This window comes from Dunckerocampus dactyliophorus, chromosome 6 (assembly GCF_027744805.1).
Source record: "Dunckerocampus dactyliophorus isolate RoL2022-P2 chromosome 6, RoL_Ddac_1.1, whole genome shotgun sequence".
Lineage (NCBI taxonomy): Eukaryota > Metazoa > Chordata > Actinopteri > Syngnathiformes > Syngnathidae > Dunckerocampus > Dunckerocampus dactyliophorus.
Genome location: NC_072824.1, coordinates 17,495,439 through 17,522,713, shown reverse-complemented (window position 1 = coordinate 17,522,713; position 27,275 = coordinate 17,495,439). Strand labels below are relative to the sequence as shown.

Sequence of the window (27,275 nt, the reverse complement as noted above, 5' to 3'; positions counted from 1 at the left end):
ATTGGCAATCAGAACTGCCAACACTAAGTACAAACTTTGCTGGAACGTTGCTGGTATCCTGTCATGTAGTGTATGTGTTTGTGTCTTGACACAAATGTGTCAGTGCCGTGCCGTGAGGTTCATGGTTGGTGAGCCACTGACTCCTTTGGAGGGTTTTTAAAATCTTTATACACGTTACTCATTAAGACGAAAGCTAAAACAGTGGAGAATAATTCACTTTGGTTAAAAAATGTTTTCAAAATGTTTTCAGATACTTCTTAGACCCCATTATTTTATTTTTTTTCCAGACTGAAAAACATTTGTGTGTTTACCTTTTTTATGTTTATGAAGTGCATGCAGCTTTACCTTCTCCAGGAAACATTCTGATACTTTGTTGTAAAAGTCTGATCACCCCGTTTGGGCATATAATCCTCCATCTTGGTAGGAAAATTCATTCATTCATTCAGCATAAAAATACATGTATATTGAATGCATTTGACTTTCTGCTCGCCAGTGCTAGCAGAAGACAACAAAACAAAGACTGATATGACATTTCTATTGATTTTATTGTCTGATTAGCAAGAATAATTACGTCACACTTACATCATAGGCATTACACAGGCTGTAGAAAGTCATGGTGTATAATGAATGTTTCTGCAGCATGATATTATTGGCGACATGCTGACAAACAAAACCTGGCAGGCGCCATGAGCCAACTCACCTGGAAGTTAGGCGGAAGTTAGTTACGCACTAAGCCGAGTAATCACACTCATGGTGACCTCACCTTGGGTTTCTTCCCTGTATTTGATCTGGAAATCTGCAAATTCCGAGATTTTCACTTACGAAAATGGTAAAAAATGATTGGAGTCATCCGGAAAATACGTTGTCTCACGAGATCTTGTGACACGACATCTTATGACATCTCTATATGTTATTATATCATTTCTTTAAATCATGACTCCCCTGACCGCACGTCACTGGCACCCGGCTGAGCAGCAGCACAAATCTCAGGACGACGGTTATTGTCAGCCATGTTGACCTGAGAGGACAAAATGGAGGATGTCATTAGAAAGACCTCATGGCAGACTGCAATAAATAGCTAACATGACCTATAGTATACACTAAGTCCCCGACTAACGAACACAATTGGTTCCAGACGACCGCTCTTATGTCGAATTGTTCTTAAGTAGGGGAAAAGGTAATATTACCAATGATATAGGTACTACATGTATGTGTATACATATATACAGTATATGCATATGTACAGTATGTAAATATGAGTTTGGATGCAGTAGTAATATTAAACGAGGATAATTAATGAAAAAACAATAATAAAAGTGATATAATAATATATAATGATGAATGTTATTTACCTTTGAAGAGGAGTGGTCGAGCATACGTCGTTGTGGTGGAGTTGGAGGAGGAGTTATTGAAAAAAAGGACAAATGGTCGTCGTCGTTAGACTCTTCTAAAAGAGGTAGTGTTCTGTGGGTGGTGTAGAATTAAGTAGGCCTATTAACTCTTCATAAACTTTAATCACACGCTCTGTCCCGGTTGTATAATTTAGCTTTTCATTTAGCTTTATCTCCCCAGCGTCTAACTCTTCTTCTGTTGGTCCCATTAGCTCTAACGCTTCCTCTGTTGGTCCCATTAGCAGTGTCACAGTGCCCTCTACTGGTCAAGCATGTACAGTAGCAGTATAAATACTGATTGAGCGACTGACTACAAGGCAAAATAAAATAAAATATTGACCAGTCGGCTTGTGTTCGTATCCACGAGTGTTCGCTAGTCGGGTGTTCGTAAATTGGGGACCTAGTGTAATCTAAACAATTAGCTAAATTAGCTAAATACTGTATGAAGCAAATCTGAGGGGGAGAAAAAGAAGCTGCCCAATCCACTGGAAAATCTGTATAGTTGCACCCCTGCTATCTATCTATTTTGACCTTTAACACTCACTCTGTGAGCAAAGAAGCGGATGTCACTCTGGCTTGAGAGCGTCCATCTGTGACAATAAAATAAATTTGAATTGCAGCCATGTTTAAACTCACAGGAACTACTGTATTATGACAATTATGACAACACTCAAAGTCACGGCTGCTTAGAAATGAATGTTTACTTTTTAGTTTTTCCAATTTTTCCACCTCATTTACCTTCTTCACAGGTTGCGCCAGAGAATCCTGGAGGGCAGCTGCAGTTTCCAAAGATGTGATGGCACGTGCCGCCGTTCATGCAGGAGCAGGTATGATTGCAGCCATCAGCATAGAAACCTGGCAGGCACTCTGGCACAAGGAACGCAATGCTGGATACTGGTATTGTTATACCATCTAATCAAATCATAAAAAAACACCAAATGCCTCACTTGTGTTTTAACGGGCAGTCCAAATGTGACGGGCACATACACATACACATACACATACACAGCCTTTAATTAATAACAAGAGGCATGAGGTTTGTGATCACCTTGGCTGCAGTCCTGTCCTCTCCACCCAGCATCACAGACACAACCACCTACACACACAAACTGAAACTCCTCGGATATCACTTGATGAAGTGAGAGTGTGGGGGAGGGGGAAGTCACGTACTGGTGGTGCAGACACCTTGGGTGCCGCGGGTTGGGGAGGCTGACACGCAGCAAAGTCGCAGGTGGCACCCCTGGCAGCGACTGAGTCCATCCACACATTCGCCGTGCCCACTGCAGTCTGGTGGCTGGCAAAGGCACGGGTGTACACACAAGATGGTGGAGACTCGCCGAGCGCAGCGCCAACTGTTGTCTGGTTTGCTGGTGTGAAGTTTAGAGGGCGCAACAAAGACCGAAATTGACTTGTAAAAGGGATGAGACCAAACCTACCACGCATCAGAAGGGTAGCTACCCAATGAGCCATTGGAGAAGAAGGTGGAAGACCTGCCTCCGTCCAGATTGATGGCGTTGATGACTCCCTTCGTCTTCAGGAAGCCATCTCCCAAAGACGCATACTGTGAAGGTATGAAGTATCATAGCATGTCATGCTTGAGTGTCTCTCTGTTTTTTTCTCAGGATAGCACATCTTTGGTCTGAGACGGACGGCCAAGATCATTTAGCTTCTACTGGTCTTAAACAGCCACATACGTTATTTCAGCCCCTCAATTCAAGTCCTCCCAAGGTTTTTGCTCCTACAGATGGACATTGTCGTTCTTCTCACCCTTTTTCTCTGCCCTGAGCATCGGGGCCCACAGCGGTTCTTGCCATCTCAACATCGGTGAAATGTTTGAAATCACCTGTGAAAACAGGGAACAAACACATAGTTTCGAAGGCCAACCGGCCGTCACACTGTAATCATAAGGAAGAACCTCACCATGTACATCACAAGATTGGATCAAGAGCGTGAGACATGCAAGATTAAACGACACAAGGACGCACGTACCAGTCTCCTGTGTCTTCTCACAATCAGTCATCAAGCTGGGTGTGATTTTGATTGTACCATTTCTGAGCAGCCACACCACTCCACTGATCAGCTGGACAAATGGGTTTGACTGGTCCAAAACATCTTCCTGAGATAGATACCTGCAAAGATACAGATGGTTGGACGGCTGACTCGGTCTCTTAACTACACCTTGTTGACATACATTACAACAATTTATATTTTGCACTGTGCATTTTAAGGAGGTTCTAAGTAGAGCTTCAAAATGCAAAAAGAAGAAATGAGAGTAAGACAAAAAAATTGACGAAGCAATTTATTGCAAACAACCATTAAACTGAAATAGGCTGTTCATTAGTCGATCAAAAGTTCAGCTGATCAAAAGTTTTATTGCTCAACCCCCCCCCACCCCCAACCATTCTTGTTAATCAACTCAAAAATGGGTTTGGGCATGCTTGATGCCAGTGTTTCCAGGAGGCTAGTGGGAATGTTGCTCCAGGTGGTGAAGATGGCTTCATGGAGGGTATCCACTGGCTGGAACTGATGTCCATTTTTGTAAACTTCCCTTGACAGCCATCCCAACATGTTCTCAATTGGATTTAGATCAGGGGCGCAAGCAAGATGGTCCAAAAGAGTGAGGTTATTCCTCTGGAAGAAGTTCTTTGTCAGGCGGGCATTGTGAACTGCAGTGTTGTCCTGTTAAAAAAACCCAGTCATTACCACACAGACAAGGACCTTCAGTTATGAAGGATGCCCCCTGCAACATCTCCACATAGGCAGCTGCCCTTTGACCCCTCTCCACCCCCCAACCTGAAGCCCCATTGTTCCATTGAAAGAAAAAGCACTCCATTTCATGATGGCGCACCGTTCACTGTGCTGTGTGGAAAACATCTCGGGTGAGATGTACTTGTCATGCCAGTAATGTTCGAAGCCATCAGGACCGTCAAGGTTACATTTTTACTCATGTGAGAATAAAACTTTCTTCCTCCTTGCAATTTCCAATGTTTGGTGCTCTGGTGCAAATTCCAAACAGACAATTGTAGGGCATTGAAGGAGACCTTTGAAGAAGTTTTCTTCTTAAAAACGTCTCTCTGCACAATTTTTGCAATTTTTCAACTGGTCTTAAAATTTTGATCAAGAGTGTACACCTTTGGCATGGTTGTAAGTATGCTTAAACATAAAAGCACATAAAGTTGTCACTGGATGGGAACAAAACCCAAATACACCCGTTTTCTATACTCTGTCGGGCCGGTGCCAGTTTGCTGCCTGGTTTTGATGCGTTGCAGAAGGTAAAAGTATGGAGCCATAACACGAATCAACTTTTGGCATTGGAAATATATTGACACTGAAATTTCTGGTGTTGTGGAGGCGTTAAATTGAGGAAAAAAAAAAGATTTGCCCAATGCAAACTGGAAGATGAAAAGTCCTGGAATAGTTAGTTCGTGATCGGACTTAATGTGGTCGTACAGACTGGAACAACTGCGAGCTTGCTAAATCTGGAATCCAAACATGCAAAGCCATTTATTCATCCTTCCATTTTTTGCTTGTTATGCAGGACATGCTGTTACAGCTCAGTCCTTTCTTTGCAATGGCTTCTCAGCGTACCATCACACATATAGAACCTGGGCAGTGGGCACACTATGCGTTCTCTTGACTTCTCTTGTTTGTGGTATTTGAACTTTTGTTACTCAAAAACATCAACAACCTCCAGTGTAAAGTGCATCTCTTACCCAAACATCAGGGTACTGGTCCTGCACCATCCTGCCGTCCCTCACCACATTGCTCAAACACTGGCCCGTCTTGGTGTTGAAGAAACCGCCGTTCTGGGTGTACAGACACCCAGCAGCCTGGACTGTTTCCTCCACCAAGGCCCTTTTGTGAATGCCGCAGCCCCCCGGGCCACCAGGCCTCAGCACTGACACAGTTCTCAGCAAGTCATGGACTACAGTGAAGTGACCTGACACCCGTCAGATATACACACAGTGGAAATCATTAACACCGTTACGCCAAAGAAGGGGAAAACTAACAAGAATAATACAGAAAAGTGATAATACCCTTAACCTAATGTTTTGTTACATGAGAAAAATCATAGCTTACTGTGCCGTCTGAAGAGCACCTCTCCCAGGCTTTTTTTCAGACCCTCGACAGAAACTAGTCGGTGCGTGGGGTCAAACATGTTGGAACTCCTGCTGATGGGTTCAAGGCTCAATACTCTACTTGTGAAAGAGACACAATGAGGCATTCATTCATTCATTTTCTATACTACTTGTCCTCATCCATGTCACAGGTGAGCTGGAGCCTAACCCAGCTGATTTGGGGTGAGGAGACAGAGCTGCCTGTGCTTGGTTGCTTTCCATGAAACCCTGCCGCCGTGACCTCATCTCTCACCTCACTGACAGTTAGCCACCTGTGCCATCAAACTGGAGGAGTCGAGTGGGGTGAGTGTGTTTATCATAAATACTGTATCTCATGAATATAACGACTACTGTTTTTAGATCTTTCTGACAGATAGTCTCTGAGTTATCACTTTTGCCTTTGGAAAAGGCATTGTTTATCACTAAACTGTTCTTGGGTGGTTGGGAAAAGTTTTCGGAGGCTGTTTTGGTACCATTATTTATTCATGGCTGTGTTCTTAGGCAAAATTGTGAGTGACCCCACTCCCTTGGCTGAGAAGCAATCCCACACATGAATGATTTCAGGATGCTTTACTGTTGGCATGACACAGGACTGATGGTAGTGTTCACCTTTTCTTTTCTTTTTTTCTGGATGCCCCTAACAATCAGAAAGGGGATTCATCAGACAAAATGGTTTTACCCCAGTCTTTAGGAGTCCAATACCTGTATTTGTTGCAGAATACCAGCTTCTCCCTGATGTTTTTCCTGAAGAGAAGTGGCTTCTATGCGCTCTTCTTGACACTAGGCCATCATCCAAAAGTCTTTGCCTCATTGTGCGAACAGATGCATTCACGCCTGCCTGCCACCATTCCTGAGCAACCACTGCACTGGTGGTGCCCCAAGACCACAGCTAAATCAACTTTCGGAGACAGTCCAGATGCTTGCTGAATGCTTGCCCTGAAGCCTAATGGGCGCCACACACGGGAGGCGACACCTCCTTGATTCCATTCATTTTCAATGGAACCTGTCACCATCCAGCCAATCGACACGAGAAATGAGTGCGTGTGAAAGTTTGTGCTCGTGCGTGTCATGTAACGCGTGTCTTGAGACACAATCCTAGAAAGTTGAAGAATTTTCAACTTTTCATCGCTGGCGCCCAGACAAGGACCAATCAGCGGGAGGATGAAGCGGAATAGAAAATGGATGGATGGAGTATAGAGATATACTGTAAAGAAAAAAGCAGCAGCTTGGGAACTCGTTGACGCCAGAGTGAACATATCAGGTAAGTTTCCATTAATTTACACGGACATTTATGTAAGTTTATCTTCAAGACTAGCAAGATACGATACTAGCAAGATTCCTCGATCAACACCGGCCGCTTTTCCTCCTCTGAACTGCTTTGATACCCCGAAATTCCCTCCACATCTGACAGCCAATCAAACCGTGGGAGACTTGTACAATTCGCTCAGGATGTGAATGTGTCGCTCACCTGTGTAGCTGGTCACAATCGCTTGTCGTCTCCCGTGTGCATGGTTTCATACGCGATGGCGATGAATTTTGCCAATAGCGGTCGTTTGTCGCCTACCGTGTGTGGCGCCCATAAAGCCTAATGATCTGATAAATGGTTGGTTTAGTCAAGCACAAAACAGCGATCATTAAGTCATTAATTAATTTCTGAAAAAACAAGATAGCGTGAGGGAGCAATAGGCGAACCGCAATGGAGCGAGTTCAAATGGGAATGTGGGTGTCATGCTCCGCAGGTCAGGAATTATCACTTCCTGTACTGCGCTCTAACTTTGGTATGCTGCACTTCCTGCTGGGGGTACCCCAGTGGAATTGTGTGTAGCTGTTGGCAATTGCAATTAGGTGGGTTTATAAGCCCGGCGTCGTCACAGGGACGGCGTGTGTGTTCAGAGCTTTTTTCCTGTGTCGTTTTTTGTTGCCTTATCCTGCACTACTGTGAGTACTTGCACCTGCTCGTAATTATTAAGACTTTTATTTGCACGCAGCTGACTTTGTCTCTGCAGACTGGGGGCCAAGCATTGGACAGCCACACTCTGATCGTAACAGTTGCAATGTGGGATTTTTTATATTTGTGAAACATATTGCAGGACTCGAGGTCAACTGCTTAGCCCATTCAATGCTAACCAAAACAGCAGAACCTACCAAAGTACGCAGATGAATTAAGGTGTTTCATCTTAGTAGCTGGATACTGGAATGTTGTAAGAAAGTTTCTTGAGCAGCATTTTTGGTGAAGGCCACAATTTCCTGCCAGGTCTACTGTATGTCATGTCTTTGGGTCAAAGACAGTGGTTTCATGTGATTTCTGGGTTGATTTAAAATGTGTAAACGGGCTCATAGCTGGTAAATAAATATGTTCTCTCTGTGAAGCATAAGCTAGCAACGGCAGAAAGGAAGTTTGAAAAAGCTCTTGGGGAAACTTTCAGCTTTGTATCTATGTTGTACAAAGCACTTAAGATATTTATCTCAAATGTTTGAATGTGTTTGTAAAGTTGATGGTGTGGTGTAGCTGTTAGCTATGTATCCCTGTGTTTTAGCTAGCTACTTGTGTTAGCAAATTTAATGTACATTTATAGATAGTTATTGCATTTTTTGTATGTTACAGTTATCGCTCGCATACATGCACGGCAAAGAAAGCTTCACAGAAGCAAGAAAAGTACACCTTGTGTACGGAGTTTTCTTTATTGGTTCTCTGCCTGTCTAGCAGCATACAGTCACGTGTTGTGAGAACAGCACAGTTTACATCTGCCGGGTTTTTTTTTTTTAAATGTATTTTAAAATATTTTGGTTTTTTATTTAGTGCGCGTAAACATTTTGACTGTTGAAAAGCACTTTGTCATCTGCTTTTGGTAGCGCATTAAAGGTACAAGCACACCATATTGAAAACAAAAAAGTACCTTTACATATATTTCATTAAGACACAACAAAAACTCTTATTGGACAGATTTAACACCAAAAATAAAGATGCCAAAGGGCTCCGTATTTATGAGTCATTTGTGATAATCCCATAGCATTGTTATTTATTTGTGGAAAAAATTATTATCGTGCAATCATTTCTACAACACAAATAATTACTCTGCAGCCAGCTAGACACTGAGGGGTTGTCCGCATGGGAACGTTTTTATATTATAGTATTATATTATATAAGTATTTTATAGTTTCAGCTTTTCATCCAAACGGAAATGGTGTTTTGGGTGCTTTGAAATTATATTTTTTTTAAATGGCTTCCAGAGTGGACAAATCTGGCAATGTTGCCATGTCGTTGCCGTGTACACAAGCAAACAACTACTTCCTGAAAATGATGTCACCACACCTTCACTACCCCATCGTCATGACCAGAAGTGAGTGTTGCCAACATAATATCCAAATATTGCGAACTGCATGAATCACTCACACTCACACAGTCGACATTCTCTGATATTCTGTTGTCTTCTACTCCAAAATGACTCACAGAAGCAATTCCCCTTCGTCGTAAGTCTATACAAGTCAGCCAAGCGAAAGACGACGGACTTTATGCACGTGTTCTTTCTTCTTCGATAGTGTTGGTGTCACATGGTTCTTTTTGCGTGTCCGTTTACAGCTTCACAGGTAAGTGCACCTTATGTATTACATCATTTTCACCCAGTGATCCGTTCAAGTCTGGCTGCAAGTATTTACTAATACAGCATGGATGCAATTTTATTCAACTCACAAAAAAAAATCCCAGGAGTGTTCCCGGGGCCCTAGAGCTGACACATTTCACACCTGTCACTGATAACAGTTGGACAGTTGAAAGAATCATTTGCATTTTGAGTCCATCAAAATGCTGCCTTGATGAGTTACCCATGAGATTTGTAAAGTATGTGCCCAGCAGTTTGTTACAACTCGCTCATCTAGCTCATCTCAATTCAGACTGGAAAATTTCCAAAGGCCTTAAAAACTGCTGTCATTAAACCTCTTCTAAAGAAGAGCACTCTTGATGTCACAGCACTGAACAACAATCTGCTCATATCAAACCTACCATTCTTGGGGAAAGTCTTAGAAAACGTTGTACAGCTTACTGACTAACAGTGCGTTGGTTTTTCCAATCAGGCTTTAGGCCCGACCACAGCACTCAGCTCTGACCAAGTTGACATGATATCCATCTAAACACAAATGCAGGCAAAGTCTCAGTTTTAGTTATGCTTGACCTGAGCACTACCTTTGACACTGCTGACCATGTGATCTTATAACAGAGGTCAGAAAGCTGGGTGGGAATCTGTGGTAGTGCTCTAAACTGGTTCAGCCCTATCTCGAGGACAGGATGTACTTTGTTAAAATTGGAAACTGTGTTTCAGACCAAATGGCTGTGACCTGTGGGGTTCCCTTTGGGTCAATCCTGGGACCCCTGTTGTTCAGTCTGTACATGCTTCCTTTAGGCCAGCTAGCACGCAACTACAGTGTGTTCTTCCACAACTACTGTATGCAGACGAACTCAGGTCTACGTGTCAGTGACAGCAGGTGAACATGGTCCTGCAGACTTACTTGGTCACTGCATTAAACACATAAGTGTGTGCATGCACAACAATTTTCTCCAGCTAAACACAGACAGAACTGAAATTATTGTCTGTGGCCCACAGAAACAAAGAGAAAGTGTTTCTCATCAACTTGCAACTTTCCCTACAACCTAATCATCAGGTTAGAAATCTAGGGGTAACAATTAACTCAGACTTGAACTTTAAAAACAGCCAAATTAAATCAATAACATCAGGTGCTTTTTACAAGCTGAAAAACATTGCCAAAGTCAAGGGAATAGTGTCTAAACCAGATTTAGAGAGACTAATCCATGCCTTTGTCTCCAGCAGGTTAGACTACAATAACAGCCTTCTCACTGGGCTCTCTAAGCGAGCTGTAAAACAGCTGCAGTACATCCAGGATGCTGCTGCAGAATGCTGCTGCTCAATACGACCATATCAGTCCAGTGCTCAGGTCTCTGCACTGGCTTTCTGTCGTTCAGAGAATAGACTTTAAAACAGCCAAGTGTTTTCATGGTCTTGTGCCAAAGTACATCTCTGACATGTTAGAGCCACATGAACCATCTCGGCTCTGAGAACCTCAGGGAGTTGGTCGACGTCACCCTGTCTACCACTAAGAGATGTGTGGTACTCTCTGTAGTTGAGTAAATGGATTCCCCTCACCACTATGTGAGGGAATATGTTAAATGTGTTTGAGAACCACACTGTTGTGTTAACTGTAGGAAGATGCAAGCACACATCCATGGGCCAGACGAAGTAGATGTGTTTATAAGGCAGTGAAATGTGCTTCTTGTCTTTATTAGAGGCTTTGGCACCTAATCTGGGCACTGTGTGACAGTGATGGAACTGCTTGATCCCACATGGAGGTGTGTGTGTTGTGCGTGTAATTCATTTCATCAGAGAAGTCCAGAGGAGGAAGAGAGAGAATAAAAAGCTGAGGAGGGCGCAGGTAGACATTCATTTTATTACTGAAGCCCAGCAAAGAAAACCTGTCCCCATGGTGACAGATCACCAAGGTGACTGGCTCTGATGTGAGACTCCATGCCAGACAACCCGCTGATTGAGTCAACATATCCAGGCACGCTGGCCCGTTTTCATCGAGACATCACAACCACACACACAGATCGGCATAAGATACACTGTTGCTCTCCATGGAAGTGTTAGTTAGCCCCTGTTGAGTTGCAAACATGACTGAATTGCACATTTCACATTTCCAATGGGCTAACACTGACCACAAACAGCACTCAATAAAGACAAAGGCTGATAGAAGAAATGAAACTAAAAAGGGCACAAAACACACCTCACTGGGAGAGTTGTCACAATAAAATACCACCTCATTAGCTAATCCAGACTGTATACAAATGCAAATATCTCCCGTCACAGCATTAGCTTTTTAAACATTGTTTACCCCGAGACTAGCTGTTAATTAAAATCTATTTTGTGGCAACAGTATACTCACCCAGTGTGAGTTGATTTAAGAGCTGTTGTCCACATAGAAAGCTAGTGCACAGTTACTTAAAGCCACTGGAAAAGTTCCGCCGTCACTACTATGAATAATGCGAGGCATTATTGGAAGCATACATTAAAGGGATAGCTTGGATTTTTTTTACATGAAGTTGTATGACATCCCCATCACAAGTGTAGTCCAGCAACAGCGATTTACGCCCCACTCGGTCTCCTAAGTCCAGTTCTAGTCAGATTTCCGTGATGAAGAACGTAGTTCCATTTGCTGGGGACAATTAAGTAAAGAGTTTGGCTTCTCAAAACAATATGCGTTCAAAAGATTAATACATTTGCATCACAAAAATGCCTTCTCAAAAAAAACACACCTCACAAAACGCTTGCCGTTTATGTCTGTCTCCCGCCGTATCCCTGCGCACTGTCGCCCGTGCGTTAATGTGTATGTGACGAACTAATGTGACGCTCGCATCTACTTCCACAACGGAGCGCCGCGGCCATCTTGTTTACTTATGTGTTCCACAGAATATTGTTTAAAAACACAAATATTTGTTTTTAAATATATGTACTGTATTTTCCGGACTGTAAGTCGCACTTTTTTTTCATGGTTTGGCTGGTCCTGTGACTTATACTCCGGAGCGACTCATATATGTTTCTTTTTCTCACTCACAGCCACGAGACGGCGCTCTAGGCTTGTGTGCCAGTATCTGCTACTCCTATCTCTCCTGTACCACTGAAAATTTACAATGCAAACATCAACTTATAAAGACAACTGAGAAAGACGGAACACAAATTCCCCCATAAAGAAAATCATATTCTGCAGATTACAAGCTGCAAGCAAACTGGTTATGTTATGTTGTTTAGGCTATAGTTATTTGAATAACTGTTAATATGTTGTGCTAACCTACCCCCTATTCACGTTACGTTAAGAGACGCCTATTTAGCCTATTGTTTTCCGTTTTATTTGTATTACTATAACTTGCCTTTCAAGATGAAACGTCTGTTCTTGGTCTCTGATTTTATTAAATAAATTTCCTCCCAAAAATGCGACTTATAGTCCAGTGCGATTTATATATGTTTTTTTTCTTCATTGTGCATTTTTGGCTGGTGCGACTTATACTCCGGAGCGACTCTCTATGCAGAGCTGAGCAGTGGCGCGAGGTGAGGGTGAAGGGATCGAGCCGACCACTGACCAATCGCAACAAAGTAGGCGTGGTCAAGAAAGAGGCTGTGGAATCCGATCCAAAAGGAGAAGAATGCAGATTTACCCTGTACTCAACTTGAGATTTATGGAGTACAGTATTTTATTAAATTAAATTTATTATAGTGCTCCACTGAGATTCAATAATAATAAAAAAAAAAAACCTGAAATGAGCAGGATAGGGTCCCTTAAAACAAAAAGATTTGGATTAGGTCAAAATATTGTAGCTTACTTCAAAGGTACATTTTCTGGATGCTGACTTCGCAGGATACTTAAAGTGCAGCACCTGCCATCTTGTAGAGTTAATGAAAAGTACATACAGAGGTTGCCTACAGCCACAACTGTTGCCGCCAATGTTTTTTAATCTGATTCAAGATTAGCCGTTATATTTGCTGTTTTATTTGAAAGTCCAAGCCCAAGAATGGCACGAAAAAAAGGGACACGTGCCTCATGCGAAGCTGCAATTTCCCATCAAGAAAGCAGCACACGATGTACTGTATATATCCTCGCTGTAGAATCTGACCTACAGTTCAAAGATGTCCTGCACAAAGTGGAGAAAACAAACTCAAAGGTGATGGATATTCATGTGTCGAGACATAAACTCTCAGGGGAAATGCTGTTACAACATGCTGGGGGTCCGCAAGTGTTATTGGTGTTTGATGGAAGGTGGTTCACTTCAGCCAACTCCACACTGAAGCTCTTATTTAAGTCGCTTAACCACACCACTGCACTTTCTTTTGATATTCATTTAAAAAACAGCATCGTTATGCTCTCCCGTAAAACTGGAGATAGAGGGGTGTGACTTATTTTTCTTAGGGGTCAATACTAAAGGTGAGACACATTTATTTGCAAGATAAACCTTAAGGCAGTTTCAGTGTTGCAGAAAATGTTTCTGTGACTGGATATGTTGTTGTTTTTGTTTTTTTCCACATTAAGGCTACAAACATGAAACATTGTGCCGGGTGTCCGCAGCCTTTGGCCTGCACCTCTTTGAAACAACACAATAAATATCTATCTCATAAAGTCAAATAGTAAAGCAGATTGTGTCTTTTGTTTAGTGCCTGTAGCTTACTGAGTGTTAACAGTACAGTAACGCTCTTTGCACTTCATTGTAAAGGGTATAGAAAAATACACTTCATTGGGGGGAATAATTCAAATACTAATCTCATGGTAGTGCTGCTGGTAGGTTGCATGAGTGGATGATCTTCTGAAATGTCTTCTGCCGCCTCTCAAATAGCTAAAGCACCATTATGTATTACCTTAAACCTTAAAAAAAAAAGCAAAAATAATTTGAAAAGTACACTGACTAGTGTTAGGAACTATACTGGTGCTGCACGGTTTACAATGTTCCGTGTTACGATATTTTGTTGTGATGAACGTGCTCCCATAAATAAATTAAAAACTTAATTTTGGTCCAAAACCACGAGGATTGCTCGAGGTACACACTGTTGGGGGGGGGGGAGAATACAGTGTTTGCACTGAGGAAGGATAACATCTCTTATTAGTTTTGCACTTCATTATGTCTCCCAAGCGGTATTGCGCCAAAGAGAAGGAAAGCCATCACATTGGAAGTGAATATTAACATCATAAAAAGATCATAAAGAGAGAAGAAACACCCACCAATATTGGCTTCTCTTTTGGTTGACTGTTGCAGCCATTGATAAGGGTAACGATTATTAAATGCTCATGAATGCAAGGGTCATGGATTCTGTTACAAGGTGATCTGCGATGAAAAAAGGGGGATTAAGCTTCCAGACTATATTTAATCTTTTTGCACTCAACAAAAATATGAACGCAATACTATATATTTTTTTTTTTTACACAAAAAGCCTATTTCTCTCCAATATTGTTGATCACTTACTTCCCCTTATTTATACCTGTGTGTGCTTTGCAGCCATTGCCACTATTGTCTTCTATACAGCATAGCGTTTTGCTGCTATTGGAACCTTATTTCACTGAGGGCAAGCGCCCAGTGATCAATAAAGTTCAATCTAATGTAAATGTTTCTTATTTCTACTGTATGCTGTTAGAAAATCGTTATGTAGTCCAATCCTACATCACGCTCCATTTTTAGCTTTCTTTCACACGCACCCCACAAAAACACAACAGATACTTTTCGTGGTCTCATTGATGTCACCACTGTTCTCTCCATCCGTACCGCCATCTGCACTTTAAACACACATAAGTACGCATACACACTCTATTCGGGACACATCTGTCTATTTCACACTTTTTCTGTGCCCTTCATGCTGTTTTGGTCTGTTTTATGTAGCCCACGTGCACACAGACATTCATCCACCCCCACCCCCACCCCAGTGGGCTGACCTGTCCACTCCAGCCAAGGTCGTCTGGGGGTGACATGATGGAGAGCTCGGCTGACCATATTTAGCCAGCATCATTACGCCCCTTCCTAGGACCCTTCAGTGTTTGTGTGTGCATGTGTGTAAGACTGCAGTATGAAATGATTAACAAGACCAGGGCTATTGCAGTACAAGAATAGAGGGCACAAAGGAGGGGAGAGATATGAAAAGACAAGACTTGTGTGTGGTGCATAGCCTAGCACAAAAGGAAACATACCAGTGATGATGTTGCCGGTTCACCTCTAATTACTTTTTGCATTAGTGTAACATTTTTCTGCTTTTTTTTCATCATCACTATATACAGTCATGGAAAACATTATTAGACCGCCCTTGTTTCTTCAGTTTATTGATCCATTTTAATACCTGGTACAACCAAAGGTACATTTGTTTGGAAAAATATAATGATGATAACAAATATAGCTCATATGAGTTTAATTTAAGAGCTGATATCAAGCAACTTCCATGGTTTTCTTGATAATAACCAAAATCACTTAAGTTCATACATGAATAGCTATAGCATTGTACTGCCAAAAAATGTAACTCTTATAAGCTATTTTTGTTGTCATTGTTATATTTCTCCAAACAAAGGCACCTTTAGTTGTATCAGGCATTAAAATGAACAAGAAACTGAAGAAACAAGGGTTGTCTAATCATTTTTTCCATGACTGCACTTGGCAATGGCCCAAGTTGCACTGATGCTTTGCGGTGAAATATCAATAATTACACCGATAAATATCAATTTAGTGCCGTCATTTATTATGTGCAGGCTATAATGGGTTTTGGTGATCCTTGGCTCTTCATCAGCGGCTGACAAAGTGCAGCTTAGACTGATTGTAAGTGTCAAGCAGACAAAGGGTGTCTTTGCACAAAGAGAGGAAAAAGGACAAAGTTTAATTGGGAGAAGGCTTTTATTTTGGTGATGACAGCAGCGTTTGTCCTTGAAGAAAAAGCAAAAATTAGATGGTGAGAGTGTAGCATGCAGCACCTAAGGTTATCCTGTCAAGTTTGCGAAAGGGTGGGAAGGGTGGTGGGAGCAAGTGACAAAGGACACAGAGAGACAGCTGAAGGGTAAGTGTGAGCTCATCTTTGAGACGTTCACCTTGTGTAGCCGTCATCTTTTTAAAATGACTTTTAGCGTGTTCTGCAAGAATCACAAAAGGTATTTTCATTGTGTCATTAAAAATCTGAACTCAATCTGCACTTAACTACACTTGTCTATAACTGCCACCTGTCTATAACGGCCACCACTGGAAAAATCCCCCGCAGAAAATTTGCGTGTTGCAGACCCTGTGTATAGCGGTCACCTGTCTAACACGGCCACCCATTTTGTCTCCCTTGGTCAATATCTGACCGCATATAGCGGCCAAAATACCAACTCAAGCAGAAGCTTCATGCATGAAAAAGTTTTGTTTTTTAAGCAATGAAGCCGTCGTGTGTAGAATTTAATTACTGAGTCCTAGCTCAGTCACAATCATTCACAAGATCCACACAAACTGTCAGTTGTTCCACATAAAAAAAGCCGTCTTCTTACTTTGCAATGCCGTCGTGAATAGATTCTAAAATGGCCAAAACACCTGAATAAAACATCTAAAACTTAACTTAATTGCCGACTAATTAGAGATTAAAAGCCCATTCAATAAGAAAGGAGCAATGGTACTGTTAGTTCACTACGATCTTCGCACCTCCTCCGCACTCTATTGTTCATGTACACACCCATTCATGACTGCTTCACGCGTATCCTGTTAGATCCCGTTCCTCAGGCTGGTTCAGTAAAATTTTTATTTCTTGCTTTTAAAATCGTGTTTAAAAAAAAATCAAAGATGGAAATGAATTTTTTAAAATATTTCTCCGCTACTTATATTTTTATAATTTTATTACCTTCTTTGATTTAATTTTTAAAATTATTTTTTAAACACAAAATTTTTTATTCTTGTGAACACTAAATCTAAATGGCCGCCAATCTGTCTATAGTGGCCACCTGTCTATAGTAGCCACTTTTGCCGTTTCCCTTCAGCGGCCGTTATAGACAGGTTTGACTGTACTTGTTAAGATTGCTAGATTGTTTGCTAGAAGATTTTTTTTTTATTTTGTGTATAATTTCTTATTATTCCAGGGTTTCTTCCACTATAACCTCCAGAAAATAAGTCAGACAGTCCACTGCTCCTTTATTCCAGGTAGCGCTCCCTAATGTCTCTTAAAACTTCAGGAGGTCAAGGCGATTCTCATCGGAAGTAAGCTTCTCAATTTAAACCCAGTCTAACTACTGTAAGCAGTGATTCAGGAATGATGGTTAAAGATTTGAGGATATAATACAATTCACAAGGCCATGTCCAGTTAGGCAGGAAACTCCCAGCGTCCAGGACCTTTTAGTAAATTAATTCATTTCACCGTGGAGGACAATACACTGGATTAGGAGGTCCCAGAGGAGATGTTTTTGCTGGAAAACCAGGGTGATCCATTCTGTTTCAGTTCTGAGTCTCACTTCTGAGACCAACTTTTATAATTTAAATTTCTTTGTGTAACCACAAAAAAAGATGCTCTGTCTTTTTGTTTGTACTTAAGTGACAATTTACAACTGCTATCGTCAGCAACGGAAGCAAGGTCAGATGTGTCTGTCAACAGACAGCCTTGGTCGTGTCACCCATGACAATGAATATCATCTGGATATGTTCTCACGTTAACCATTTCACAACATCCATCTGTTTTCTACCACTTATCCTGTTTAGGCTGAGCTGGAGCTTATCCCAGCTGACTTTGGGCAAAAGGTAGACGACACCCTGGACTGCGGGTAGGAATAGATCTCATCCCATGTGAACCATTACACTATCAACGACTAGTTTCAAAACAGTATTACATTTTGCCATCGCAGGTATATGATTAAAATATTATAATTTCATTATCATAATCTTTCTTCGCTGAGACAAATATGCAGGATTTTTTTATAACCATGTTCATGTGGGCATAGCCTAAAAGGCCGATTCAATTTTTTTACCCCTCTATTGTACTACTACTTTTATACGTATTTAGTTTGCAAAAAAAATCATATGAGCTCTGCCTTTTATGGATTTTTTTCTTTTCAGTCAGCACAGCCGTTCGTCTGGAATTTGAATATAGAGAATGGGGAACCTATCCAGCTTAAGTTTTGGATGTTATCCCGAAGTGTAAAGAAGTGTAAAGACTAAAGTATCACGAGTTCATGCTGCTAGATACTCAGGAATTGAGAAGGGATTATGGCCAGCACCACAGAACCAGACTGGACGAGAGTACTTTACAGCTGCTTAGCAACAATTTTTTAACTCAATTTCTCCTGCAAACTTTTATCCGTCTCTACCGTCAACTGGATACCAATGTTGTCTTGTTGTACTCTATAATTCTACCTACCAAGGAAGTTGTTCTCCGTGTAAATGCTGCTGGCAAAGGTTGCTCCCTCATGATTAGACTGGAGATTGAGGACCCCCTCATATTTGACAAACACTCTAGTTTGCATCTTGCTGATAACGGGTTGCGTTGATATACAATTTATGTACAAGATGTACGTCAAAGTCACTTTGTATCAGTGCCTGACGATTGAGGTTAATCACCTGATTTAATTGGACCTTAAGATGCTTTTGAACTTTGTCACTTGAAGGTTGGTCCTGTGTGTGTGTGTGTGTGTGTGTGTGTGTGTGTGTGTGTGTGTGTGTGGTTTCCTGTTAATGAAATATGACTCTTTCAGGACCTCAAGAGGGACAACAAAACCTTTTGACCTTGGTATGGATTTATAATTACACTCCCTGTGGACCCAACACACTGTCATTGTTGGGTCAGTGACTAACAACGTCAGCCTCCCCACAAATGTTCTTCCCATACATACACGCATCCTAACAGGCACCTATATGGTACAGCATATATTCAGGGGCGTATTTAGTCAGTTGGGGGCCCAAGGCAAACACAATCATTGGGACCCTCCACATCCTTGTACTAAGTTGTTTTATTTTAATTTCCATGTTTACAAAAGGTATGTAATTTAGGCCACGTTTTCCCTCCTTTTGAAATCTGTTGCAGTTATCTCTCAGCTTACATAGATGTGTTTATTCCCCCCTGGTAAGTCCGCCCCTGCATATATTACTCGTTTTTCTATAGCAATGTGTATCAATAAAGTCATCACCAGACCTCAATTATTAGATCAACTAAAAGTACTTTAAAAAATAAAAGTTTTTAATCTCTGTGCTCAAAGGATTCAATCATGCCTTCACGATATCAAAGTAATCATCAAACTAGTCCATATTCACCATAATTAAGGATTAAAAATAGGACAAAATATTGTTCTCACACAGCAGGGGCAGTCCAAAATGCAGCTCAGGGGCCATTTGCAGCCAGCAACTTGATTTTTATCAAGCTACTGACTGCAAATGACTAGCTTGTCTAATGAGATGTCAGCCTCTGCAAACATTGCTACAAATCATAAACCACAAACTGTAATGCCCGTGTTTGTAGTTAAGAAAGACATAGTCGCGATGCAATTCTAAGCCCTTCATTAACAAGGGGCAAACACCCCATGTTGTAAACACACCCATACAGCCTGAGTATCACTAGCATGCTCTGGTAATCCAAAGTTCCACTCAGGCTAGCTGACGAGTAAGAGATGACTTTCCAAGTTTTTTTGCCGACTTCTGGTGGCCACTTCAGCGAGGGGCGGCTTTGTGTTTGAGGAAATACCACCATTAATGAGGAGTACCCTGGGGAAATATTTCCCCACACAGTCATTACTTCTCCTCACGATGACAGCATTCCATTAACATTATGTCAATTCCCACGAGATTCCCTGTTTAATAGTAGATTCTGTTAACGAGACAATCACAGGGCCCTAAACAGTACTGGTTTGCAATCATACTTCTTGTTGCTTCCACCATGTCTGGTTACACTCGTCAATTTTTGTTCGGCGATTGCTTTCTTTGTGGGGACATTAAACCTTCATTAACTGTACCAATAGAGTAACAGTTGAACATCTTAACGTTCTTACAAGTACAAAGGGAAGTGAAATACTCTACATCTATAATAATTCTAATAAAAGTAAAATGACTCTCCCTTTGAAGACACATGACAGAAGTGAAAAAGAAAGGGAACGGGAAGGTGCTTTCAGAGACCATGAGACTCTACCGTGATAAGTGAATTTCCAAGAAATAGGATTCCTTATTTATAAATAGACGATTTTCATAGTTACAGCATAGAAAACCTGTTTACGATCTTCTAAATGCGTTTTTAACATGATTAGAGCACATGGTAACGGCTGCAAAAGTACCCTGTGTTTTTATTAGGGATTTTTATTATGGATTATTGTGCCTGTTAATAATGATAAAAGCCTGTTGTTCTGTCTGATTCTTGTGCCTGTCATCGAACATTTCAATAACACTGACACCTAGTGACCAGAATAGTACATTTCATCAACGTCTTTGAATGCATCTTTTGAATGCCTTATGGTTGTATTTGAGTTCATTTAGCCAGTATTATGCTTGTAAATGCTTAATTTATTTAGGCAAGAAATACATAACATTTGCTTAAACATGCATATTTTTTGACGAATAATAGGCCATGATGGAGTGAAGCCGCGAAATTCAAACCACGATCTGGTGAAGGAGAGCTGTATACTCTCATCTAGTGGTTTTTATAGGTACAGGAGCTCCGCGCCTATTTGTGGTTCAGTATTCGCAACCCCCCACAAATTCGCAGATTTATTTTTCTCTGCTTTAAATTGTAAATAATGTTAGAATAAATAAATAATTAATACAAAAATGTAACTTTAACTTAAATAGGAAATGGCTTGACGGCGGAAAAGAATGCTGCAGCTATGAATCCAGCAGTGTGCTGTCAATTCACTCAACATTTTCCAGCAGGAAGAGGTGATGTGTAACTAAGTACAATACAGTATACCGCGTGCCTGTATTTGTTTCTTTAAGTGTAAAACTGAATTTAAAATGAGCAACTGTGAGAGGCATAGGGTTTAGAGCAGGGGGTCAGCAATCTGTAGGGGTCAGAAACCCGCGGTTTCGGAGCAGTATGCGGCTCTTCAGCCACATAATTGTGGCTCCCTTCGCAGAGCTCGAACACCTGAGTGGGGAACTGCGCATTTCTGAAAAGAGTTAAAAATATCCGGCTGTCTGTAAGGGCATGAATGCATCCCGGCTGAGTTCTGACTCGGTGAGACACAAAAGAGACATCTTTTCTCCCCCGCGGTAAGTTAACCATAAATAGTTGGAGCTCTCCAAAAGATATACATTTGGAGTCACACCCAAATTGTTGTTCAAAATATATAGGTCTATGGCGACTTTTAACCTCTATGCTGCTGTCTTATCCTACCACACAACACTGCACTGTAGTTCTTTTGTTAGTTATTAGATATCAGTGGGGTAAAGTGAAGCAATTAATGTAATTTTTTTTCTCTCAACAGGACTGCCTTTGAAACTGTAGAATTTGCAATAAGCGTCATGAAGGCAACCTCAGCCCACGTGAGTTGTTCTGTCCTTCATGTCATACATTTGGTTTGTGAAGGTTATTTGGCAAATTATCAGATGGACACTGTTTTTGTGTGTGTGTGTGTGCGTGAGTGGGCGTGTGTGTGTGTGTGTGTGTGTGTATGTCTGTGCGTGTATGTGCATGTAACCATTCTGAGGTTAAACAGTATCACAAAAATCCAGAGTGTGAAAACTCTTATCTCTGTTTGAATAATGTAGCTGCACCCCGGGGCCAGAGAGCAAGAAGGCGGACCTACTCACACTTAAAACATTCATTGCATACACTCATAAATAAATATAAACAACATATTTTTCATCCCTATGCTTGAGTAGATAGAAAGTAGAAGGAGATGCTTGATCATTCATCTCAAAGACCTTTATTTCATTGTTAGCTATTGTTAGGTAGGGGTGGTGAGGGCAATAGTATCTAGATAGAGGTGCTCCATTTTTAATGTTTCTCTCTAAATACATCAAGTAAAAATAAATGTGTGCACTCATGTAACACTTTCAGCTGTATGGCGATCATGTTGGAGATCCTTAAAATAAGCCTATTCACATATACTTTAAGTAGAATTTCTTACTTTTTGGTAGGATTTCTTACAAATATTCACTGTAATTCATAGAAAAAAGGCATTAAGTATGTCTTAATTGTAAAAGCATTTTTTCCCCAAAACTAACTGTATAAGAAGGGTGGCAATAAAAAATGCAAAGAGAAAAAAAAATGGCATGATGACCACAGAACAGGAAATGGAACTTACGGTTGCATAAGAAAAACACGTCAGGGCTGCTCAGTACAATATGGCTAAATAAGTGGACAATAATAATGACAAAGAACGAAATAATTATCGGAATAAGTCAACTGCTGTTAGTCTTTGAAAGACTCACCTCCTAGGCAGCAATCTCCGTCACAAGTCATCAGAAGTCATGAAAGGGCGTCAAGTCTGGTACCAAACATTGTATCATTGAAGGGGTGTGGATGATCCATTATATATATTGCACTGGTTCTAATTTACACTCATGTATTGAACACCAGCGTGAGCCAAGGACACATTTATGCACAATAACGATAATAATTGATTGGCTTGAAGAAAATGTAAGTGGAGAAGATGAAAGCGCGTCCTTCCTAATATCTCATTAAGTTTCCTGTCTAGTCCAACTTTTTGAAGCAATGTTAAAAAAGGTTCTTTGAATATCCTCAAACAATACAACCTCAAAGCAAATACCAAAGACAAACATGGTGTGTCTAATTAAAACTAGATTGAATCTTCATTTGTCAAGTCAACTCAGAGGGACGAAATATTCAATAATCTCGATTATAGACGAGCCCCTTTAGATTTGTAATTAATTTCCATCATAATTAAAATTTGATGAGCGTCATGCTTCAGAGTAGCCTTTCTAATTTCATCAGTCAAAATCATGCAAGTTTTTTTTCGTCCCTCCCCCCTCAGTAATGGCACTATGAAGCTGTCAGCAGCAACACTCTGAGGTATTGCACAGGAATTCCCCACCATGGCTGTAAAGGAAGCAGATGGAAGTGGGCACAGAAACCTGAGAGGTGTCGTTTATCTTCATCAGACCCTCATTCCATGGAGGTCGGAGCAAGCAGGGGAAGAGGGAATGGAAGGATGTAGGGAGGGGAGGCAGGGAAAGAGGGATGTGGGTTATCTCTGAATGTGGACTGAAAATGCCTCCATTGTCAAATTTGCTGGGAATGATTGGGAAGGAAGAGATGGATGGAAGTACAAGCGTTGGTAATGTTGTAATGGTAGTGGCAAGTGATGGAGTTAATCCTCCAGATCAGTCCAGTCTTGTATGGAGGCATCCACAAAGGGGTGAGCTTTAGAACGAAGCGAGTGGAAAGCAGCAATACTAGTGCCTCCACTTATCTCTTCTTGGAATGATTCATCTTCACTGTACCTTGAGCTGGAGCCTATCCCAGTTGGGTGGGAGGTGGGGTACACCCTGAGCTGGTCGCCATGTCGTAGGGAAGGATAAGCTGTATAAAATGGATGGCAGTGTAAAGGAAGGTGCAGCTGTGTGAATTGTTCCGGGCACTATGATTACCATAATTTCCAGTGTATAAGACGCACTGGTGTTTAAGCCGCACCCACGACATTTAGAGAGAAAAACAGATTTGTACATATACAGTATAAGCCGCAACAGACTTTCAGTCGCACATGTTCACGTCATAAAATGGCATATTGTGGCGTGCTTAACACTCAGAAGGTACCTAAGAAATATACAAGACAAGTACCAATGCGAGGATAGAATAGAAAACAACAGCTAATCTACTTCCCATCATGCATTGCTTCCCAGCAAGGCAGTTTGTTGGCCATGGCTGCTGGGGCACTGCAATGATTCATTCAGCTACCTGTGTCCGCAAGAGTTCCAGGGGGAGCCAATCATGCCTCCCTCTGGAGCTCCCTGGTGGACTTGCTCCAAGAGGTGGTGGAAAAGGCAACCCATTCATGTACAGTAAATCAGACATGCATTGATACGCACCAGCCGCATTGTTTGAGCATGGGGTGCGATGGGTTCACGTTGAGACTAGTTCACAAAGATTCAACATTTCAAAATTTTCTTTGCACACCAGCACGCAGCCCCACACAATTTACGTAGTTTACACCTGCTTATGACAAATTTACTCAGTGGCACACGAAGCTGTGTTCCACTGCAGAGACAAAATGTGTGCAAGTATAAACATGGCTACAACATTGCTGTCACTTTGAAGCAGCTCACTTAAACTGACTGTTATGATCAATACAGTCATTGTGCACTCACAAATGTATTGTACTGGGAAAACACCAAGGCTGTGCACTGTGCTTTACTGTATATACTGTACTGGAGGGAAGTGAATGCATGGCTAACGATAGCATGTCCTTTACAGCATAGTAGTAGCTTTCAGGATAGTCCATGTCTCCCATGAACACAAAAGCTTTGTTTGTTCTATGTAATTCTATAATTCTTTGTGTAACTGGTGAATTATTTACCAGGGCTAAAATCTTACATCTGCTGTTACAACAGAGCAGATCCTCATATTTGTGCTTGCAAAGCTGGTAAGTAGTCCCTTACGGGAAATGGCAAATATCGCTTCCGGACAAAGGGTAATCCCACCTTTCTGACGATGAGAATATTTAGGCTCACCATTCATTATTCAGGCAGTGCCTTTTTCTGGTCTTGGAAATGCCATTTTCCTCTTGCTGTGGGCCCCAGCACCCAGGGTGTGCAATCAGGAGACCATGCACTATCGTAAACAAGGGCCTTTAAAAAAAGACAGGACGAGGGATAATTTGGGAGGAGAATGAGGGCGTGAGTGGTTTAGATTGTGGAATAACAAGGAAGGCTAATGCAGAGGATGAAAGGGAGCACCTCTATCATTGTCAGATGAGTTTTTAACCACAATCAATGGAGGTGAGCCAGTAAAAAGAACATTGTAGTGTTACTAATGCCTGCATGCTTGCAGTTATTCAAATTATGTGCTGGTGCCATTGTTTCAATTAAGTGTGTGGCTCCATCTTGTGGAGTTTACATGCAATTTTTGTTTGTGATTTTATTTGTCAGAAAGTCCAAAAGAGATGTATGTCAAACTTTTCCAGAGAAAAATTGAAGAAGGCATAGATATTCTTGAACTTTAGTTAATTAAACATTCTTAAAACAATCCAATGTAGGTCAAGATATGATAAGCGGTTCAACATATTTGAAGAAAAACAGCCTAAATCTCATCTTGGTTATTTGTGTGTTCACGTGAAACATTTTAATATTTCAACTTTTTCATGTAACATTACAATTTCTTCTCACTTGTTTTTCTTCTTTTCTGATATGAAATATGCCACAGATCAATAAAAAAAAAAACAAGCTGCAGGCTGCAAATGGCCTAAAGAGTAGCAAAATAATTTATGTATGACAACTAGAGGAATAACAAGCAATAAGTAATTGTGTTTTGGCTTTGCAAAACATCTTTGATTCCTCATTTCTTATCACAAAATAATTTTGATGCATTTGATTAAAGGCAGCACGGTACCAGTGTAAAAGATCTGTGTCACATCCATAAGGTTCTGTGTTCAAATCTCCCTCATCCCAAAAACAGACATGTTAATAAATTATATAATAATAACTAATTAATTCCCCTTGCTAGTTATGGGGACTATTCTGCATGTACCATTTAGAACTCCACATGGCCCGGTATTGGTCCACGGCCCAGGGATTGGAAACCTCTGCTTGAGTAATCAGCAAGTTTGAGCCATTATTTAAGTGCCACTAGGGGGTGACACAACTACAGTCTTACAGTCACATTATTGTTGTCAGTGCCACCCTCCACAAAATACTAGTTTTATCAGTCTCTCCTTACTGTAGGTTAGGAGTGAAAAATACTGCAAATTAAATAAAAGTAGTAGTAGTAGTAAAAACAGGGCCAATATTGCTGATACCTATACTTTTTACTTGCAAATGAGGAAAGAAGAAAGCAATTTATTGCAAAAACAAACGCTAAACTGAAATAGGCTGTCATCAGCTGTTCAAAAGTTTAAGACCGTAGCTCACAAAACACCTTCCACATATGAGCTTGCCCATGTTTTCCCACATTTTTCTGACAGGCATCTTTTATTTGAAAACACTCACGCCCTCGTCCTTTCTGTCACCTCATACACAACACATGATTAGCTTTTACACTTTTTCCAGGACAAAATCACTGTCATCACTGCCTGTGCTCTCACTCTCTTTCTCTTTACCACATTTTTCCCTTTAGTTAATCACATTTGCATTATGTAACGTCCATTTCTCTCGTCCATATGACCTTGGTATGTTAAAAGTGTGTCAACGTGGCCTTCAAAGTGGTATGGGCTAAAATGGCAGGGGTGTGTTTTTGTTTGAAATATCACACTGCCAGAAGCCCATTAGAGTGGAGCATAGCCAGCTCACTTGATCCTCGCTCAGTCCTTTCCTTGTAAAAACAAAGCTCACTCTCCATGAAACACCTGTGAGTGAAGCCCAACCCCCCCTCCCCTCTTCATCCTCACATCTGCTTTTGCTTCTGTCTTTCACTCCCAGCATCAATGTTCCTCCTACATTTACAGTGGTTTATTCGCATTGTTTCTTGTTTTTCTGGCTCACCTCTGCTACATTTACACCCCAATGACCTTGTAAAAGGGTTTTTAAAAACCTTCATTTACAGTGAAACTAGGTTGTCAAAACAATCTCGGTTCACACTGACCTGCAAAAACGACTGAAAATGCTGTAATATGAATGTCATGCCAGTAGCTGTCGATATAACTTTGAAGAAAAAAAACACCCACAAAAAACACACAAAAAAAAACCCATCTGGCGACTTCTATATGTATTCTTACTGGAATTAGGCAGCATATCAGTCACTCTTTTTGACTTCTGTCAAAATACCTCGAACAATAACTTCATGCATTAATGCAACAATAAGCCAACTATTTCCAAAAGTGCAAGGAGTCTATGAGTCACTGATATTATACAACACTTTAATCTTCCTCACTTGCTTGCTCCACTTTTGAAGAGCTGCTCAGGCAGTGGTTTTTCAGAGTTTTCACAATGTGGACAAGTTCACAGTTACAGTGTCATGTAAAAGGTGGATGAAGAGCACAAAACACCTCAGAGAAAGACTTGAACAAACACAGTTCATTAGCATTAAAGCTACAAACAGTGTCAGACACATAAAATGGCGTATTCCCAGTAGGGCTTCCTTAAAGCACTTTTAACACTCGGTCTATCAGAATTCTGCAACTACTAGAATGACCATCG

The 27,275-nt window shown here is 41.1% G+C and overlaps 2 protein-coding genes across 3 annotated transcripts in view; one reads left to right on the top strand and one right to left on the bottom strand.

Moving 5' to 3' along the window:
• Positions 1–855: 855 nt before the first annotated feature.
• Positions 856–5,550, bottom strand: LOC129182639 (N-acetylglucosamine-1-phosphodiester alpha-N-acetylglucosaminidase-like). The gene is given in 12 exon segments (XM_054779017.1): positions 856–1,018; positions 1,936–1,981; positions 2,130–2,258; positions 2,440–2,487; positions 2,562–2,758; positions 2,828–2,933; positions 2,936–2,952; positions 3,159–3,234; positions 3,381–3,520; positions 4,591–4,607; positions 5,096–5,343; positions 5,472–5,550. Coding segments are annotated over 12 exon segments (1,203 nt in total). The 3' UTR covers positions 856–918.
• An 875-nt stretch (positions 5,551–6,425) lies between these two features.
• Positions 6,426–27,275, top strand: part of LOC129182586 (CCN family member 1-like) — a 39,750-nt gene continuing 18,900 nt past the window's right edge. Inside the window, exons 1-6 of one of the 2 annotated variants that reach the window (XM_054778924.1) lie at positions 6,426–6,770; positions 8,741–8,850; positions 8,963–9,097; positions 17,748–17,809; positions 18,737–18,771; positions 21,449–21,506. In XM_054778924.1, the coding sequence (XP_054634899.1) occupies positions 21,486–21,506 (21 nt within the window). In that variant the 5' untranslated portion in view covers positions 6,426–6,770; positions 8,741–8,850; positions 8,963–9,097; ... (1 more) ...; positions 18,737–18,771; positions 21,449–21,485. Of the gene's footprint in view, positions 6,771–8,740; positions 8,851–8,962; positions 9,098–17,747; positions 17,810–18,138; positions 18,824–21,448; positions 21,507–27,275 lie in introns of those variants that run through there. The other variant, XM_054778925.1, reaches the window with a different exon arrangement.